The 20,301-nt window shown below is 32.6% G+C and overlaps 2 protein-coding genes and 2 non-coding genes across 8 annotated transcripts in view; 2 read left to right on the top strand and 2 right to left on the bottom strand.

Annotated features, from left to right (window-relative positions):
- The window catches only part of LOC106648328 (serine/threonine-protein kinase S6KL), a 46,831-nt gene that overhangs the window by 26,147 nt on the left and 383 nt on the right, over positions 1-20,301 (bottom strand). For 2 of the 5 annotated variants that reach the window (XM_014365119.2, XM_023461123.1), the window contains exons 2-9: positions 19,943-20,262; positions 19,815-19,873; positions 19,646-19,753; positions 19,312-19,579; positions 19,162-19,246; positions 18,984-19,091; positions 18,761-18,919; positions 18,591-18,679 (exon numbers count right to left, since the gene is read on the bottom strand). In XM_014365119.2, the coding sequence (XP_014220605.1) occupies positions 18,591-18,679; positions 18,761-18,919; positions 18,984-19,091; positions 19,162-19,246; positions 19,312-19,579; positions 19,646-19,753; positions 19,815-19,873; positions 19,943-19,996 (930 nt within the window). In that variant the 5' untranslated portion in view covers positions 19,997-20,262. Of the gene's footprint in view, positions 1-17,838; positions 18,284-18,590; positions 18,680-18,760; positions 18,920-18,983; positions 19,092-19,161; positions 19,247-19,311; positions 19,580-19,645; positions 19,754-19,814; positions 19,874-19,942; positions 20,263-20,301 lie in introns of those variants that run through there. The other 3 variants (XM_023461124.1, XM_014365137.2, XM_014365128.2) reach the window with 3 other exon arrangements.
- Positions 5,133-13,172, top strand: LOC106648324 (neurofilament heavy polypeptide-like). The gene is made up of 3 exons (XM_014365104.2): positions 5,133-5,506; positions 9,591-9,995; positions 10,064-13,172. The coding sequence occupies exons 2-3, from the start codon at positions 9,591-9,593 to the stop codon at positions 11,276-11,278; spliced, it is 1,620 nt and encodes a 539-aa protein (XP_014220590.1). The 5' UTR covers positions 5,133-5,506; the 3' UTR covers positions 11,279-13,172.
- Trnan-guu lies at positions 14,604-14,677 on the top strand. Its single transcript has one exon. It is a non-coding gene; the product is annotated as a tRNA-Asn (tRNA).
- On the bottom strand, positions 15,978-16,049 carry Trnaw-cca. Its single transcript has one exon. It is a non-coding gene; the product is annotated as a tRNA-Trp (tRNA).

Genomic DNA, 20,301 nt, shown 5'->3' with positions numbered 1-20,301 from the left:
TAAAGAGAGTCGATTGTCAGGATCAGTGGCATCTGGGTTACCGCACGTCATTATATCCACAATTGGCTTTACCACGCAAACGACGATGCGCGCACTCGACAAGCCATATTATCCAAACACTTTGAGTTACGTATAAGTTTGTTGTTTTTGTTTGTTTACTGCGTATAGAATTTTTCACTTCTGGCTCGAATTGCCAGAATATGCCAATGCCAAGACAATTTGATAAATATTTTGTGAGCAGTCGGAAGTAAAAAATTATTATACTTTTCCAAAAAATCTCTTACGTACTGGAAAATAAAAAAATTGTTTGATTAAACTTTAAAAATGTCAGAAAAATATGACTCCTCGGACAAATAATTTCGACGTCATATGACTTCCTGCGTGGAACATTAAATATTTTAAAATATTAAAAATAATCTGCTGTCGTCAAATCTACTTACAACGTTCAATTTAATGTATAAATTAAGCATGCCATTAAAATTAGTTGTTCATTATACTCCGTGAAATAATTGCTATATTTCTAATAATAAAAAAATGCATCCTTGAATTTTATTATTCTTTTCATTTTCTACCAATTTATTTCTTCATTGAAGCTTCGCTCTATTGAATGATATGGTAACAATTATCGTTTTATCAGATCTTTCATAGAGTATTATTCATATATTATTTATTAATAATGTTAAATAATATACATGCTTCATATAAAATAATTTAATTTGCGGGCTTTATACGATCATTTTGAAAAAAAAAAACTTTCGCTTTCAATTTTATTCTATACTTGAACACACTTTTGATAGATAAAACTAAACAAGGGAGTAGCCAAGTAAATTAACTAAGAAAAACACGATTCAATGGACGCAGTTTTTATTATGAAATTAATCAATTATAACGTTTGATAATTTCGCAAACAAACGAGATCATCACGAGGCATACTAAAGAAAAATTTTTTCACAATCAGGTCTGGATGTTTTTCTAAGATCGAGAAACTTAAAAGGTTATAGTAAATATTTTAATATTAGATCAATATTAGAAATTCAGTGTTTCTGCAAATTCATAAGTATTTCCTCTTACTCGTCGCAGTAAAAATATCCCTTGAGAATATTCAGAGTCAAATTCCGAACTTTGGCAAGTTTATCGTATTTCTTTTTATCGAAATGAGTCTCACGAGTGTGAAAAAAGTTCAATCTCTCAAAGAAACATACTCGAGCATCTCAAAGTACGCGAGAATTTAACAAGACCTGTTTGAGTTGCTGCATATATAGTATATATTAAATACATATATACACGCGCAGCGACCAGCTTAGATAGCGCAGGTGCCGAAGAATCATAGCGGCACGAGGCTCTTGTGGGTAACTGACAATGACCGAGTCGGGTTTTATAAGGAATAATGTATGCATGCTCGCGGGAGTGAGAGAGGGAGAGAGAGAGAGTATTATACATATGAAGTATAGTACTCAGCAGATCTGCATTTGCATAACTGGATTCAAATTCTTTGAGATTATTTTAAATCTAATGTAGCAAAAAACTTTTTTCAATAAACGAAAATGCTTTTCATTGGCTTCATACAATACTGTATGCAATGTATATATTTGTAAGATAAATCGTTTCAGTAATTTTTACGTCATACATCTTTGCGTGATATAAATTAGTGAGTAATGACTCGCTTTTCATTGATTGACATATTGAAAAGCAGCAGTAATTTTTCAAGGAAATTGTTATATCAAGGAAGCGATAAATTATAATAAAATTAACGTTTTGCAACACGTTAAAATTGATGTGTATACGTAACAATAACAAGATATAGTTCAACTGCTATTGTTTAACTGTATCTCGACTGATTGAAATTAAAATAAAATTTTTTCACGAAAATTGTTGGATACCACGGTAGGAAAAAGAAGAAAAATTTGCCGCGTTACGTTGGTTTGCATCATTTGAACGATCGATTGGATCAACGAATTCATCGAGCAAGCAAGAAAGAGGCGAACGGCGAAGGAAAGAAAAAACAAAAAAAGTGAAAGGGTAGCATAGCCGTGTGAGCGTTTTTAAAGTGCATTAAACTTTGAATTTCAGACGAGGGGATTAACCTCGTGTGCGTTGCTCTCTCTCGCGCGCATCGAAAGAAGACGCGATTCTTTGGCTCGCTCGCGCGCGCGAGCTAATAAGAAAAACAAGAATAAGGAGAAGAAGCTGTAAGGTTTACATTAGAGGCTATCCACGGAGATACTTCAGCACATTGTCAGGACCTGTCCGTGTCCTATTTTCTTGTTTTCGTTTTACTTTGCTCGCTATGAGATATCGTACATCTTGCAAGGATACTCGCTCGACGAGTCTCCTCTTCATCGTAGCTTATTGCAGCGCGAAAGAGAGGGCATGTCGAGCCATTACCTGATGTACTTTTATATAAATATACATGTTTTGCACAAGGGGGGAGTAAACGAGAACGTGGAACGTCGAACTCGAGAATAAGGGAGGGGGAGGTATAGGAGTGCGTGGACTCCTCACCATAATTTGTTGTGCTGAGCTTGCCTGTGCGAATGTGCGTGTGTGGCATGTGTTTGTGTACGTACGTGCGCTGCACGCGTGTGCATTTATTCGTCTTAGCTTCTGATGCATAGTACCAATACGTATCGCCAGACACTTTTGTATTATTTTTAGAAAGAAAAAACTTGCACTGCAAAGAGAGCATCGATTTTTTCAAAGTAAGGATTTTACAGGAAAAAGAAACGCGCTGATAAATGTTATTACATAGTTTTCGAGCTGCAGAAAAAGTTAGTTCACCATGCGTCTTGGATGAAGTTTAGTAAACAAGGTTGGGTTTAATAAAACTTTAACTTTGTCTACTTCGTCTTACTTTAAAGAGAAAGAAACGGTTAAGCTAGAAAATTCGACAACTCTTTCGGCTGATAAAGTTTTTTCTCCCTATTTACTTTTAAATTAAAAAGAGAGAGAAAAAGGGAAAATCTAATATTAATAAGACAGTTTCGATAGATACATTTTGAAACTTTTTTTAGTCTCGGAAAAAATTTGCGTATAATTTAATTTAATACAAGTTCTCTAGTTATAACATTTCTTGTGGATTCCCAAGAGAGATATGATACGTCGTACCTTAGGAGCTGTAGGCAGCACACTACTGAAAAAATTTCCTAAATTACTTCGACTCAAGTTCAAAACTTTACATAACATATTTACTTACTATTTAATCATAATAACTCGATGTAAATGCTCTATTCCCGCTAATTTTAAAAGTGAATTTTATTTAATCAAGTATGAAGTAAAATATACCTAAACAGTAGTGCCACTCAAATTGCGCATAGGTATGCATATGCAATTTGTTTGATTAAGTTCAAAGCATTCCGATACAATTTGCCATCAATGTTAGCATTATAAAAATCATTTGTTTAATTTCTATGCTACCCTTCCACACGTGCATGTGAGAAATCAAAGAGTCTCGACTTGTAGCTTGTTCGAGCAAATACAAATACAGTTTGCAGCAGAAGAAGAAGACGAAGAAGAAGAACCTGTCCAAGAGGGGTATGCACGCGCGCGCACTTGTGCAGAGTAAGCAACTTCAACGGCGGTGAGGTAAAGAGGCCCAGACACCGCGAAGAAAGAGTCGAAGAAGAGAGAGAGAGAGAGAGAGAGAGAGAAAAGAGGAGAGAAACAGCTTTCGCGTAATAAGTGGCCTGATGTAAACGCACCCTTCCCCTGTACGTGAGTATGCGTCAATAAAAAAAAAATTAAGAAAAGAAAGAGAAAAGGAAAGAGTAGGGATGGTGCTACGAATAATAATATTTAAAAACTGAGTGAGTAGCAAAGGAAGAAACTGAAGGTGTGAGAGAATGAGGAGCAGAGATAGAAAAAGACATAATAAAAAGAGTCGACGATGGAAAAACCAAACAAGTTTACAGACTTTGAATCGCTAGTACGAGAAAAGAAAATCAAGTAGTAACGTGAGATGAATTGTTAAAATGCTTAACAATAACAAACAAATGATGAAGAGAGAGGAGGAATAATTAAGGACAATTAAATATTTATGTAATCACAGATGTATTGCCCATGTCTCATCATGATAAGCGATATCATACGATTTTAGGTGTGTGTACACTTCCCCCAACATTTCAACAAAATATATTGCATTATTTCAATAATGTAACACAAAAGCGTCAATTTCACATCGATGATTTTACGCTTTTTTCTATACCTAATATTGCGTGTTTTAAGAAAAACGAACGAATATCCTCATTTGATGTTAAGAATAGGATGAAACATTTTTAGGCATTTTCTATAAGGTATTTTATTATGCAAAACCCTTGTATCCTGTTTGGCTATCAGTTTTTTTCAAGAATATCTTATTTTAACAAAATATTTTTAGTAACTAAAAATGAAAAAGCTGCTTTGAAAGTCAAAAATGTTGAAATAATCCTGGCAAATCCAATTGTGCTCGCAACGATATTGTTCAATACGTGCGCACGCAATGAGAATCTTCAGAGAGATTTCAAAGTGGAAAGCACGAAATTCCCTGATAAAGTAGAGCTAAAGCACAAGATATTCGCTTAGCACAAAAAGTAAAGTTGCAATAGAGCTGAAAGGCAGTCTGAGAGTATATATATATGTAGCAAGCGAAGAGGGAGATTCTTGTTCATAGAAGCAAAGGGGAAAATATAGAAAGAGTACAGCAAAAAACTGTACACAGTAAGATAGATTTACATGGAATGTATGAATGAATACAAAGGAAGCTTCGTTGCAGGGTAGAGCAGCAAGAGCGAGTTTTACAGTCGGCAGTGCAGGAGGGCTGCTAATGGAGATGAGCAGGCTGTGTGAGGATCTCAGCAGAATTCTACTCTGGCTTTACAGATAGTTGAGTTAGTGGTGGTAGGGACTTGGCCATGTCAAGATTATCGACTACGTCAACGCTCAAAACGACGACGATGACACGTATTCGCGGATACGACGATATCTGAAGAATTGTCATGTGTTTACCTGCGTATACATACGCAAGTACGAAGGAACGTCGCGACTACGCCGACGACTATGTGGCCGCAGTGCCGGACGGCGGTGGTGGGTGAATGGCTATATAAGCGAGGCCCCGATGAATCCTGTTCGACACACGAGCGAACCATCGGTCCGCGGATACACGGACACACACATATAGCTAGCCATCTCTCTCTCTTTCTCTCTTTCTCTCTCTTGTTCTCGCCCCCCTAGTGGAACGCACGCGCGCGCGACCGAGTGAGCCAGCTCCTCTTTCTCCCTCTCGCATACTCTTTGGTTTTATCCCACCCGTCGTCGGGCAGCAGCAACCACCACCACCACCACCACCCACCAACCAACCCAGCCAGCGGCAGAGAGATTTTCTCGGCTCCTCTTTATACAAGACTATCGCGCAGTGAACTGCCGACTCTTCTCGAGCATTAACGTATAGTACTGCAGCAGCAGCGCAACAAGCAGCATCTTCAATACATATTCGTATATAACTTCAACGACGTATTATTATACACAACTCACAGTGAGTAACATCAATCAATTTTACATTCAAATACATGTTCATTTGACTGTGTTATTTTTTCACATTTTTTTGCTGCATTAGCTTTGCTTTACAAATTATTTAGATGGCGTAATTTATAATCAAATCTTTTCGTAGCAATTACTTTTTTAAACGATTTAAATTTCGATAAAAAAGTATTTGTCGAATTGCGGGGCGCTATCTACAGTTGCAAGAATTTTCTCTTGCAGTGCTAGAGAAGTTTTTCGAGCAAGATTTTAAGGGTACGTGAAGTGTCCTGGGAGCTGCTACTGCTACCTCCACTACTGTAGCTATTCCTGTGTAAATCCTAATTACTGAAACATTCTTCGCGGTGCCTTACAATTCTTTTCTTTTTTACGCATTGTTAAAATCATGAAATGTCTATTCATCATTTTTATAATTTATTCAGTTCTTTTGGTTATTCGGTCTGATAAATACTGCAAATAGTCGTTAGGCGCTGTGTAGATACATCGATGTGAAAATTTTATTATTTGCAGAATCTAACTACGATTCTAAGCATCGTCATTAGTACGCGACTAATATTTCGGTTTATTGACTACGACATTGCATTAACATTTGCATGATCTGCATATTATGTCATTTCACGTCTGGCGTGATAATTTTATTTATTTTCCCCATTCATCGTTGGCTAAACCTGAATTTGTCTGACATACACCTGTCATATATTATGAAACCGGTAGACACAGTGGAGAAATAATATCATGCAAAATTCCAACTTGAGTTATAGATTCTTTTGACGAATTTTCATTTTTTTGTTTTCGGTCATAATACGATAATTACGTTATACACGCATATCAATCGTGTAATGTTCCTTTATAACGAAGAAAATCATAACTGCGTCGACCATCACAAGACGTGTAATCGAATCCTCCGGCGAGTATACACTCGTAGCCGTCGCAGATACACATTGGACACGAAAATAAAAACAAGAATTTATTATACGTGATCGGGTTTACTTATAAACACATAACCACGAAGGAACTGTACCTCGACGCAAAAATTTTCTCTCCGTCAATTTTCAAACGTCTTACATTTTCGTCTTATTTGACCTAATTCGCTAATGCCGATTTAATAATTAAATATCCCGCTCGTTATCTCGTTTCTTTGTGATGAAAAATAGAACCATTTTGATAGTTTGTATGACTTCATTTCATTATTTTAATCGTGTTGATGTTAAATAATTTTAGCAACGGTACTAATCGATTATGTTTACATTTTACGCATAAATTTATATCGTACAAACAACATACATAAGTTTTGCAATATTGGAGAAAATTATACATATTTATATGCTGAAAAACATTCATTCGAGTCGGATTGCTTCAATATTTTGAAGTTGAGAGAATATTGTCAAATTTCCAATGTAAAAAGTGAACGTAGAACAGTAAGCGTTTCATAGGAAAGTTTATTTTTAATTAAAATCTCAAGGCTGAAAAATGGTCTTTAAAAAGTATAATTCGACATATATTCAATGACAAGTTTAGAGGTGCTCGAAATATTTCCTAACGAGGGTAAGAACCAGACACAGACTGAAAAAACAACTTTTCTCTGCTTCACATTTTTGCTAACAAGACGATATCGACTGCAAGAACTCAGAAACTCGAATATCTCTTCTTTTGCCAATTTACAGAGAAACATTCGCATTCGAAATCTTTTGAGTACAAGAGATAATATAATAAATGTATATATAAATATACATTCATCTCATAATTATATTATACACAGTAAGTTTATTTCGCAATTTCATGCGAGTTGTTGATGTTAGTGTACCCATCGTATGTACGCGTTGTATCAGAGCCTCTAATTAGACCCAGGGTAATGCGGCTGAATCAGCAATTAGCATCATCGATGCACAACCTCGTCTATTTTGTCCGATAAATTAACAGTTGCTTGTACATACTGAGGTTTTTTAAACTTCGCACTCTTCTTAGCCCTTATGATTTAAAATTTTTAACTTTGACATATTATACATTTTTAAAGATAATAAATTTAGATGTAACAGATAAGATTAATAACATTTCAAAGGAAATAATTAAATAATACGCAACGTCTGCAAACCCTAGAGCATTAGAATAGGCAAGCACCCTGTCTTCCTTATATAGGCCATTAGATTATCGAAACGGTAATTTTACTTGTTTGGAAAACTTCAAATCACTTTGCTCATAGTGACGACGTTCACTGATCTCCGTAAAATTTTAATACACTTATTTTGATGTTATGAATTAACCGCTACACTACTTAAAATGCGAATTGGAACAGTCAAAAAATTCTCAAATTTCATCGAAAAATATTATAGTTCGAAAATTGGGATTCGTTGATTTTTTAATACTTTTTTTACTCAAGATATTTTACAATTTGAAAAGGTAGAGTTGAAAGTAGGTCAATGGATCTTTTTTATCCTTGATTATATTATATGCAAGCCTATTATAAGCAACCCATGCAGGTTTTTAGTATGAAAAATCGTATAATTCTAATTATTTTTGCGTAAAATTAAAAAATACTTATGATTTTGGTTCATGCTTGCCGAAAACTTGAAAAAATACGGTTATAAACTTGAATAACATTATAATTTCGTTTGGTTTTATTAATGCAGTTAGAATGCTTCTGACAAATGACTATTTTCGACTTTTTTGTACTTTAAAATATTTCATAATCGAAAACGACAATTTTTTAAAAACTACGCAGCACATTTTCTCAAGCATTGCTTACATTGGCAAATACAAAATAAAAATGACAAGTTATCGAACACATAATGCTGAGTCTCAGATTTTCAAAGGCTCGCTCTTAATTGATTTTACGTTCATACATGAAGTAACGAGAAACGTGCTATATCGTACTTTTGCATCTTTTTTGCGGCTTTCGAGAGACATATCTCCAGCACGAATTGAACGTGAAAAATTTGCAAAAAAAGCATCAATATCAGGAGTATAATTATATGATGAATAATTTTTTTCCACAAGGAAGTTTTAGTGCAAGGTCAGTTAGTAGATCTTGCGTTAGTAAAAACAAATTTTGTATTTTGATATGATCTATTTTTTTTTTTTTTTTTAAATAAATTGAATTAGTAAATAATTGTTAGTAAAAACTCGATCATCTTAATATTAAAAGTAAGGATCTTCGAAAATGCATTCAAGTATTATATAAAAAATGTACTTAAATAAAACATTTAAAATTATATATGTATCAATGTTAGATTGCATTGAAAATTTTTAAATCAATGAATGGAAGTCATGCATGAATAGTAATTAATAATACGATTGTGATGCATTCATGAGATTGGTATACATTGATGTGGAGAAAAACTACATTATTAAAATTTATTTTTTCTTTCGGATGGTATTTATGAATTTTTACGAAACTTGTGATTTGGTGATGCTAACATGCATACACATGCATACACATGCAGGCAAATGCACAAGCACACCGCGTTGTTTAAGAGATGCGCGTCACTACCTACATCCGGTATGATTAATATTTCAATTTTAAATTATACTAACACAAGTGTACAAAATTAATTCCCGTAAAAAAGCCAGATTTTTATACATTGTACAGTTCAATTTCGCTTTCTCATTTATATGAATTTTTTTTAATGATTAGTTTCAAATGTTACAACAGTTGCAATTAAGTGATTGAATTACAACACATTACTTTTAAATACATTCTTTTTTATAAATTGCAATCATTCTCAACAATTCGTACAAAGTTATTATGCATTGGACCAACACATAATAAAATGTGTATGAAAGAGCAAAGCTTAATTTTTTAAAATTTCTATACGTCCGGTTCGTGCTTTGGCAAAGATTCATTGAGTAAGTCGTAAATGCTATTCATCCGAACAATCGTACGTCACAACTCATTCAACCTAATCGCGCAGATACATACAACATCATATATGCTTTATGCATCAATGAATTACAAGCTGTACAACTAGAAAATTGCTTAGAAGTTGCACACAGTCTTTAATAATTATTTGTTAAAATTTTTCATTTCATTATTGGACATCGTTTAGATTATCAGCTACTAATTACTGCGTTACTTTTTACAGATGGCCAAATTAGCTATTTCAATGGTTTGCCTTCTGGCTATATCAACCATTAACGCAATGCCTCTTGGCGATGATGAAAAGAAGGAACCATCTGCAGTTGTACCTTTGGAAAAAATGATTGAAAAACCTTTGGACAAACCATCTGAAGAGTCAAAAACTGAAACAATTTTACCAAATCAACAGTTACGCGAAGCAGTAGTGGAGGCAACAGCAGAAGAAGAAAAGAAAATAGACGAGACCCCTTTACTTAAAAAAGTTGAAGAGGAAAAAAAAATTGAACAGACTCTGAAGGAAGAAAAGAAGGTTGAAATGGAAACGCAAGTTGAAGAAAAAAAAGTAGAAAAAATCAACCTCGAAGAGAAAAAACCCGAAGAACTTCTTAAAGTTACACCATCGGAGAAAAAAGTAAAAAATATTTTAATTATTAGTATTCATATAAGCAATTCAAAATATTATATTACTATTTTTTTCAGGCCGTTACAGCCATTGAAGAAGTAGCTACTGAGAAAAAAGAAGAAATTCAAGAGAGGTCTGAAACTCCAGTCGCTGTTGTAAAAGAGCCTGTTGTTCCTGTAGCTGAAGTTCAACCCATTCCAGCTGTAGCTGCTTCAGAGGCTGCAGTGGAAGTATCTCAAACTAAAGCAGCCGACGTTCCAATTGTATTAGAAAAAAAATCTGAAGAACACGTAAAAGAAGTCGCAAAAATCGAAGAAAAGCCTGAACAACGAGTAACTCGTGGTACTGAAGATGCTGTTCCCCAAGAAAAGAAAGTCGAAGAAAAAAAAGTTGAGGAAAAACTTGTTACCGAGCTGAAGCCTGAAAAAATTGAACCTGTCGTAGCTGAAGAAAAGCACGCCGTCGAAACCCCTGCCCCAGTTATTGCCCATAAAGAAAATCATGAGCAAGTAGCACCTGCTGTAGAGGCAGCTAAGGCTGAAATAACCGAAGAACCAAAGAAACTTGAAGAACCAATTACAGAACAAAAACCAACAGAACTTTCAATTGCTGCAGCTGTAGTTGAATCAGTTAAACCTATCGAAGAAGCCGTAGCACCACATATCAAAGAAACTACCAAACCAGAACAACTTCATCCAGCAAAGGAAGCTCAAGAAGCCGCTAAAGAGCAACGTTCGGAGGATACAGTCAGTCCTATTCAAGAGGTTCAATCTGTTGTACCAGTAGTAGCTGTGAAAGAAGTGGCTCCTGTTGTTGCTGAGGCTGAACTAACTCCAGTGTCAATTGAAAAGTCAGCGAAATCCGCAGATGAAATTAAAGCTGAAGAGCTTCCAAAACCTCAAGAAGTTAAGGAATCCAAGATTGAATTGCCTAAAGTGGCTGAACCAGAAACGATGCTTATAAAGGAAGAAAAAATGAAGGTTGAGGAAAAACCATTAGCTGATATGTTGAAAAAAGAAGAAAAGACTGAAGAAATTATAAAAGAAAAACAACTAGAAAAAAAGGAGGAAAAGAAAGATAGTTCAGAAGAAGACAGCAGCAGTGAGGAAAAGACTGCTGAAATGAAGGAGGAAAAACTGGAGAAGAAAGTGCAAGAGAAGAAAGATGAAAAGAAAGAAAGCTCCGAAGAAAAAGATAGTAGTGAAGAAATCAAACTAGAAGAAAAAAAAATTCAAGAGATCAGCAAGCCCGCAGCCGACATGGCAACGCTGGCACCAGCTACCTCATCTTAAATTGGTCAGCACCCTCAAAAAGTTCGAGTGAGAAAAGGACCTCCAGCAGCAGTAGCAGCAACAATTAACGAATGCAACGTATTCTTTACATAAATCCGATATAAATGCGCTTTGAGTATATGTGACTGAAAGAAAATGTGTGTTGTCGTAATATTGTAAGTGTGAATGATATTAAGTCGAACAAGAGTGCGAATGAAAATGTAAATGACGCGATTTTGTAGGCGCAACTGCATTTTAAGCAGAAAACAAAAATCATATGTAAAACGACGATAACGACAAATTACATTGACTATAACGAAGAAAGAGCAGAGAGCGAGAAAGGGCATAAAGCAGAAGAAAGAATAATTAAGATACTCATTAATTGTACGCAAGGTCTTGTCATGCTGTATATCTATTATAGCTTTGTGTGAGAATTACTGAGAGATGAGAGGCTTTACGATGATTTAACAAGGTTCAAGGTCACTGAAAGTTTTATCTCGAAAATATTCAATCAGAAACTTCGTATATTAGTATTGCAGCGATACTAAGTCGAAAAAATTTTCGAGCGTCAAATTCGGTTACCTCAATCTCTTGATGGTCGTGATGTCGATGGTTAAACCTCTCTCTCTCTCGAAAAAGTAATTAAAATAAAAAACAAACACATGTTGCGTTCGTGCGTGCCGGTAGACCCATAAGATATCTTGGTGGTTTTGGACGCCGATGTAAGGTGATCGAGGAACTAATCTATTTGTATTTTTGGTAGTTTCTCATATTTTAAGAATTTTCCTACTTTTTTTACAAATAACTTTAGAAATATATTATTAGCACCATGACAACATCACAACTTCATATTAAACGACAAGAACAATTGTAAAACCACCACCTTGTAATTTTCTTTCCTCCCCTTCATGCTCATTGTTTAATCATCTTGCCACTTACTGAGTAGAAACACATTTTTATTTATTACTGATTTTATTGCATTATTATCTCGTATCGTTATTTTAAATACCGCTCTTCCACAATTAATTATGTATAATTATCATCATCGTTAAAATAATAATTAATACAAACATCATAAATATTGTTTTTAATTTGAATATTCAGAAGTACCTTTATACAAAAAATTTTGGATGAAAAACAGGAAATGTGATGAATGAGTTCAGCAAACTCATGGAAAAAAATTTTTATCTATGAAAATTTGGCACTCATATATTCTGTCTGATAATTTATAAATAAAATATTTGAAAAAATCTAGAAGTGCAGGATTAACTTCACTTTTTTAGATTATGTGATTAAAAAAGCACCGTGATAATTAATGAAGAAGTATTGTAGGGAGTTTACAACTGTAACTCCTTGTATCAATTATACAAAAATAAATTGGATTAATAAAAATACATTGTTCGTAAGTATGTAATATGTATTCGTAGACAACTATTTACATGTCAATTTAAAAAACAAAAACAATTAATAAATAATTAAGTAAAACTCAACACAGTAGTAAAAAAAATTGAAGAGTTGTTACAGATTTAAATTATTAAGTTAAAAACTATTATAAAGGATGAGATAGTAAATTCAAGATGAAGTTGTTAATATTCTAAGTTATTTAAAACAGAGTTCAACTTTAACTTCTAGAGGGCCGGGATTTCAGAGGTCATATCATCTATAGAAAATAAGGCATAAAAAATATCTTAAATCATTGATCGATCATAGGAAAAGCGTTGATCAGGGAGCGCGCGAATATATTAGCTTCCTGGCTCTCTAAAGGTTAATTATTTGAGAATTTATAATTTTTTATTTCAATTGGTTTTCTTAAATAGTAATGAAGTTTATATCGGTCTGTTGAAGTATTTAATATTAAATTTAATAATGTAAATCATTTTTGAATTCACTGTAATAAAAGACTTAAATTCAAGTATATTGTATCTGAAAATTCAAACAAAAATTTATTATTTTTTTTTTCCTAATAAACTAACAAACAATATGTAAGCGCTATATTGACTTTCAAGCACAATAGTAAAAGTAGTTGCACGATTTATGACGATGCATATTATTGATTTTCTCATTTTCTATTTTTTTTATAAATATTATAGGATTGAATGTATTTTTGCAAGTCCTTTAATAATCTTGGACGATGCAAAAATAAACAAATATACATCTTCTGAGAGTAAAAATTTGTTTGTGGTTTTTTAAAAATATTTTAAGGTAATACCTCAGCCCCGACTATTACCAACTCAGCCCTGAATATTGCTTGAATAACTTTTTTCTAGACTGATTTTCAAAAATCGACTAGGTGGAGCTCTCCGAACTGTTCTTGTAACTAACTGAACTAAATTTCATCTTATTTTTTTGGAAGTTTTTTCGGAAAACGGGATCGAAATGTTTAATGTCCATATTCAGGATGAAAGAATTTGTTTCTGATTTCCGGCTGAATTGCTTAAATTTTATACAGATATTCACAGCAGCAACAACTCTACAGAGCGATTTTTGGAAAATCGATCTAAAAAAGTCATTAGATTGGAGAAAATTAATTTAGAAAATTTACTTTTTTCTCAAACCCTTCGTTTTTGAGTAAAAATTCTATAAGTTTTTGTTCATTTTTTCGTGTTTCGACCGCCATTTTGTGTGTTTAAACATTGTTTTTTCCAATCAGAACCCCGCTACTTTTAGTTTAGATATAGATTTGCACAAAAACCCCGAGATTTCAAATATTTCCTATTTGGACAATCGAAAAATAAAAAAATTTGTTTTTTCAAAAACACGTTTTTTTTATAAAATTAAGTTTAACTTTTGCCCTAATTGAAATTTTTCGAAAATCTGAGATCAGATTCTGAAAGTGCGTTAAATTTCACATTAGAATTGATAACTCGCATATTTTTTTACCTCATTTTCACCATAAATACAGTGGCCGAATAAAGTGTTGAAAAAACGTCCCCTTGGAACTCAATGGATTAAGCTGTGTTTTGAATATAAACGTCAATATACATTATCATGATTCGGCTCTAATTGCTACTATATAAGAATATCTAGCAGACACATAAAAATTAAGGATGCAACTATTTAGCCCTTCTCCCGTAACAATATTCTAAACAACATCTAAAATAGTATATTTTAGATAGTCGGCTGCGCTTGGTTGATAAATTCCCTGTGCTCTGAGACTTTACAGTTTTTCACTCTCTATAGGGGCAAATACATTTTTTTGTGAATCCCCCAGCCTAAAGTAATATTTTGATTTCGCTCAGTGGAAATAAAATGTTACTTTAGGTTGGGGTGGCACAAAAATATTATTTATTGATTTTAAAATAACTAAAAGCTATTTCAACTGCAATATTGAAATTTCTTCCAAACGGCCTCCGTGGCGCAATTGGCTAGCGCGTTCGGCTGTTAACCGAAAGGTTGGTGGTTCGAGCCCACCCGGGGGCGTCATTTTTGTTTTCGTATGCAATAATTATCACCTTATTTTTAAAATTATTAACTATTACTCCTAATAAATAAACCTAGTATCAGTTGAAAAAATTAAATAATCAACTATAATAATAATAACTTCAATAATAATCAAAGATTTTCCGTATTTTAAAAAAATTTACTTGACGCATTGAACGTTTTTAGATCATTAAATTTAAAAATCTTAATTTCAAAAGTAATAAGGTAAAGTGGGGGAAAACGCCAGTTCGGGGAAAAGGCCACTTTGCTATATTATCGCTGTAAGAAAGAAAATTTAGATACCTATTGGAATTTGCGTTATGATAATCCGATTACATCGACACAAAATAGCTGATTTTTCACTGCTATTATCAGTCGATTTTCAAGCGTCAAAATTTTTCGTAAAGTTCAATGTGCAAATATTCGTTTAGTTTTCAATGAAATATTCAAGTGGGAATTATTAACGACATCTAGATAATGACAATACGTCATGCAAGCTTGGCCGTGGTAGTACGCTAGGAGACCCCGAAAATGAATCAGCATTTCATTTTTTTCATTGTATTCAGATTAAGGGCATATTGCTCCAATCAGGGTGGGGTCTTCCCCGCATGCTTGGGGAAAATGCCACTCTTGAACCAAGTAGCTAAATTTGTTATAACTATTAAAATAACAGTATAAAGTTATAATTTTGTTTTTTTTTATAATACATGAACGTGTTTTTTTACAGTCCTCAATGCTTAAGATTTGATTTTATACATTCATTACTTTTTTATTCAAATATGTTCCTTAGCTATGGCGTATTCCCCCGCTTTACCTTAGAGAATATTACCATATAAATATATTATCAGCTCTTGGGATATCCAAATGGTATTTTTTTGTATTTTAAAATCAATTATTCGGTTCAAATATATCTTAAACATTTAATTTTGCAAGAAAAGATTTATTAAAGAGGTTAAAATTATTACATAGAGTCCGACAAAAATTTGGTTTTTCTTTTTCAAAATTATAAATAATGAAATTCCTAGAACGCTTGCCAAGAGATAAACGTTTATGATAGTAGTAAACCACATTAAAAAATATAAATATAATGTTGTAATAATAAAATTTTTTAAAGGCAAAATTTCTCAATAACGTATTGGATAACAAAGATATTATAGAAGTACCCAAAACAGCAACAATAGCAATTTTCAAAAGTTAGGGAATAAGAATTACTTGTAAATTCCGCGATTGATTCCTCAATCTTGATTGTACTTGATAAAAATATGATGAAAAAAGTACTTAAGTTAAAAAAAGATATAATTGACCCCGACGTGATTTGAACACGCAACCTTCTGATCTGGAGTCAGACGCGCTACCGTTGCGCCACGGAGTCTTCGATGCTTACAAGAAAAAAATAAACTTTGAGTTTAAGATCCAGGGCAAATAAACTATAGTGACTTAAGTTTTAACAAAAGTAAAAAATATTCATTGCCGACAATTATTATTATAAATTATTAATTAAAAGAATTTCACTTTAATTTAGTGCTATTCTTTCGATGAAAAAAACTAAATTTTTTAAGTTATTTCTAGTTTATGAAATTAAGTGTGGCTTGTTCTCAGTGAAATCAAATATATACAAAAAAATTTCTGTAAACATGAAAAACTTGTTATGTGTGATGCCATAATAGATTCCAAATTTTATTAAAATTTTTTGAACCATCTATCACCCATTTTTAGGTGCCCAAAGTTGGCATTTCTCCGAAATTCATCCTAATCGCAAATATTTTAAGAATTCCTAGTTCAGTAAAATTCAACATCTAATCGAGTTCGATCCACACTTGCATTATTTAAAAATTCAAAGAGATTCCTTAAAATGTTGAAAGATACCTCATAAATTTTTGCATAAGTCTTTAAGGGGATACATACACCTGAAACTCAAAAAATTTTTTATTGAATTTTTGAATAGGATTTTTCCGTCCCTTTCCATTACATTTTTGGACATTCCAAAATTTTGATTTTGCACTGAGATACAGCTGTTTCCGTGAGCCTTTTTTCTATACTTTACGTGTTAAATTTTTTCTTCTTTTGCGTTTTACATGTTTACAAAGTGCACCTCAGTTGTCGTAACATTCGAAGCGTACCGATTGAGTTACAGCACCAGGGCCACGTACACTTCTTCAGAACATCAATGGTTACGGTCATTACCTCGGATGAGACGATCGAACCAATAGGTCACTCTCAAACTGTACTTTTATGACTAAAATTTCGGTAAAAACGAAAAATGGAAAAAAATGTGTTTAACTGTTTATGCAGTGCAATTTGTCTGTTCGATCGTCTCATCCGAGGCAGTGACCGTAACCATTGATGTTCTGAAGAAGTGTACACAACCCTGGTGCTGAAGCTGAATCGGTACCGTCTAAAAGTTACGATAGATGACCAAAAACACTACTCGCCAGAAAACGCAAAAGAAGAAAAAATTTAATACGTAAAGTATAGGAAAAAGGCTCACGGAAACAGCTGTATCTCAGTGCAAGATTTTGGAATTTCGAAAAATGCAATTGAAAGGGACGGAAAAATCCTATTCAAATATTCAATAAAAAAAATTTTTGAGTTTAAGGTGTATTTGTCCTCTTAAGTCTAACGACCTGAAAAAATTCGAGAATATCAAAAAACACGTGAAAAACATCAATATAAGGACCAAAAGAGGCGGGAAATTGCCAAAAAGCAATTTTTTCTGTCGTTGAAAATCGCTTCAAGTCACTTTAAATGGCTTCTGATTGATTGAGTTACTTTTGACTCAAATCGAAATAGAATATAGTCATATCTTACAAGCACGACTAAAAATTGCGTTCAAAAAACGTGTTTTAAATTTATTAAATAGCAGTACCCATCTTGAATAAAAAAATTTGTCTCGTCTTATATAAGTTAGTTCTAGGATTATGACAAAGATAACAAGATTTCATTTAGTTGTTAAAATTATCATTGAAAAGCATGATTTACAAAAGAGAGCTAATAACCGAGCGGACGCATGATACTTCTGCAACTTCACTGTCCAAAATTTTGCCATAAAAAAAAATATATCATGTTTTACGAAAACAAATTTTTATTTATGCAGATATGAGTAAATCTCGTGAAATTTCAACATTTGATTCAGCGCGAACAAGGGTTTTTTGGGTATATAGGATTGGCGGATTGTGTAATGATTTTTAAAAGGATATGAATGTTGTACAAATTTAGAGATTTTCTGTAAAATTCTGTAGCCGAAAGGCCCTATCACTAATCGGGATGATTTTTTGTGAAGAAATAGGATTTTGGTCGTAGAATCCAATGGTATATTACTTTTTAGAGCTTGTACCGAATTAAGAAAGTTACAGACAATATAATGAGCCGTATTTTCAGTGTATGAAAGTTGAATATTTTTATTTTGTCGAAAAGTCTAACGCTATCTCTTGTTGATTTCTTCAAGACTCACATGTTTAGAAAAATTATTTACAAAATATGTTACTCATGACGGAGCTCAAAAGTCAATGACTATAAAATAATGTAAGCTGTAAAATAGTGTTTTTAATGCACATGGAATGCTGTACACGAGTTTTTCCCATTGAATATTTTTATAAAAATCTAGGTCTAAAAATATTAAAAAGAAATTCAATGTCAATAATTAAAAGTATCAAATCATTATTATCATTTTAAGCTATAAAAGTACCAAAAATAGAAAATAGATGGAAAGGTCATTGAAGTGCATATTAAATATTTTTACTGGAAATAATTCTAATGATTCCATAACTAAATTAAATTATGATTAACTTTGTGTATAAATTAAATAACTTGGCATGAGATTCTTTTAATTTGAAGCATAGGACGTATAATTAATTTAGGATTACTAGTTGAATACGAAAAAATTTACTTTAAAAATTAACTTTTATAAATTTACCTTCTTTGTTAGCAAAAAACACATCAAAACACCTAACGACCACCAGTCCACTTCATGACCATAATATTGTCTTTTTATTATTTCTGGTGCTGAATATTAAATTAAAGTTTATAAAAGACAACTCTGTTAAATAATATGAAAGTATAAAATGATGAATATCTTTTTCTTACCCATATATTCAAAAGTTCCACAAAATGTTAAAGTGCGCTCAAGAGGCCGCAACCATTTTGCTAAACCAAAATCAATTAGCACAACATGTCCTTCAGAATCAAGTAAAACATTGGATGCTTTTAAATCTCGATGAATAATTCCAGCATTATGTAGAAAGTCTTGAATCCATTTAATCATTTATAGCTATCTTTTAAACTTTCAATAATAAAAAAAAATATTTACCTAGAGCTAGTGCTACTTCAGCTACATATATTCTTACAATTTCTTCAGATAATGAACCATATTCTTCAACTAAAGAGAATAGTTCTCCGCCATTAATGAACTTGGTTACTATAGATTTAGTAAATAAGTTGTAACATTAATTAAACTGTTTTATGAATTGTATCAATTTTAATCTTACATATAAATAGTGCTTTTCGTCCTTGCCAACGGTCAGGAGAATTGACAATAAAATTATGATGACCAACAGCTTGGAGTATAGAAGACTGTTTAAATAAGTAATTCGTTAATAAGAGAAACTTTAATAACAACAAAATTTTTCGAAACTTACTTCTTGTTTTGCCTGTTTGATCGCATCCTCTGACACTATCTTAGCTTTACTTATTGTTTTTAATGCAAAGATATCTTTTGTTTCTTTTTTTTGTACTTTGTATACTTTTCCATAAGCTCCTTTAGAAATGATATTAATTATAGCGTAACTATTCATCAATGGTGTTTCATTAATTGGAAATTCTGGTAAAAAAATAACTTCAAATGTAGGTACAGGCCATGCAGTTTTAGATAATTTCAATGGATCACTATAAGCATCATCATTCCTACTATGATAGTAAATTTTATAATTAAATTTTTTCAATAATAAAATAATTATAGCTAAAACAAGATACCTTCTGCGAGAGAATCTACTGCAGGGTTTAAGGTCCTCGTGAGATTTACTATGAACTGAGAAACATTGACCTTTGGCGATATTTTTAAGGCTGAGCTGAATAGAAAATCTAAATAAATAGAAGTATCAACATATTTATTGTGTAAATTAACATAACTTTAAAGGCTTACTTGACTAGAATATTGTCGCTGAGAATGATGGCATTTTGTATTTGAATTACCCATTCCATCTTCAAAAGGACAATGTGATTACAATTATGAAACATGATTCAAGTAATTTGTTTTTGATTGAAACTTACAATAATATGTAATCCTAAGTACAACTTGAAATTGAACCTATCTTTGACAATCATTTGACTTTTTTCCAATAGAGCATAAGATTAGTAAATCTTTCAGATGCAAGAAACCATAGGAAATAGTGAAAACTTTCTTTTAACATTGCCTTGTTTGAAATATCAAAATAGACACTTATAAGCATTCCAATATTAACATCTGAGAAGAAACGTAAACAAATAGAAATTCGCGATGGAACTTTAAACTACCGCTCAAGGTCCTATGCCTGACAGCTGCTGGATATTTGTCGAACTAAACTTTTCAAATGGATGTCACAATTCGCTTCCTAAAAATCATTACAAAAGAACAAATAATATCTAATTTA

The sequence above is a fragment of the Trichogramma pretiosum genome, unplaced genomic scaffold (assembly GCF_000599845.2).
Source record: "Trichogramma pretiosum strain Unisexual culture from Peru unplaced genomic scaffold, Tpre_2.0 scaffold34, whole genome shotgun sequence".
Lineage (NCBI taxonomy): Eukaryota > Metazoa > Arthropoda > Insecta > Hymenoptera > Trichogrammatidae > Trichogramma > Trichogramma pretiosum.
Note: the sequence above shows the minus strand (reverse complement) of the source record. Positions and strands in the feature narration are given on the sequence as shown.

Bases quoted from the DNA above. Each gene is read 5' to 3' on its own strand.
- LOC106648324 (XM_014365104.2), top strand. From the start codon at position 9,591: ATGGCCAAATTAGCTATTTCAATGGTTTGCCTTCTGGCTATATCAACC. The intron at 9,996-10,063 runs GTAAAAAATATT...TATTTTTTTCAG, and splicing joins TTACACCATCGGAGAAAAAA to GCCGTTACAGCCATTGAAGA.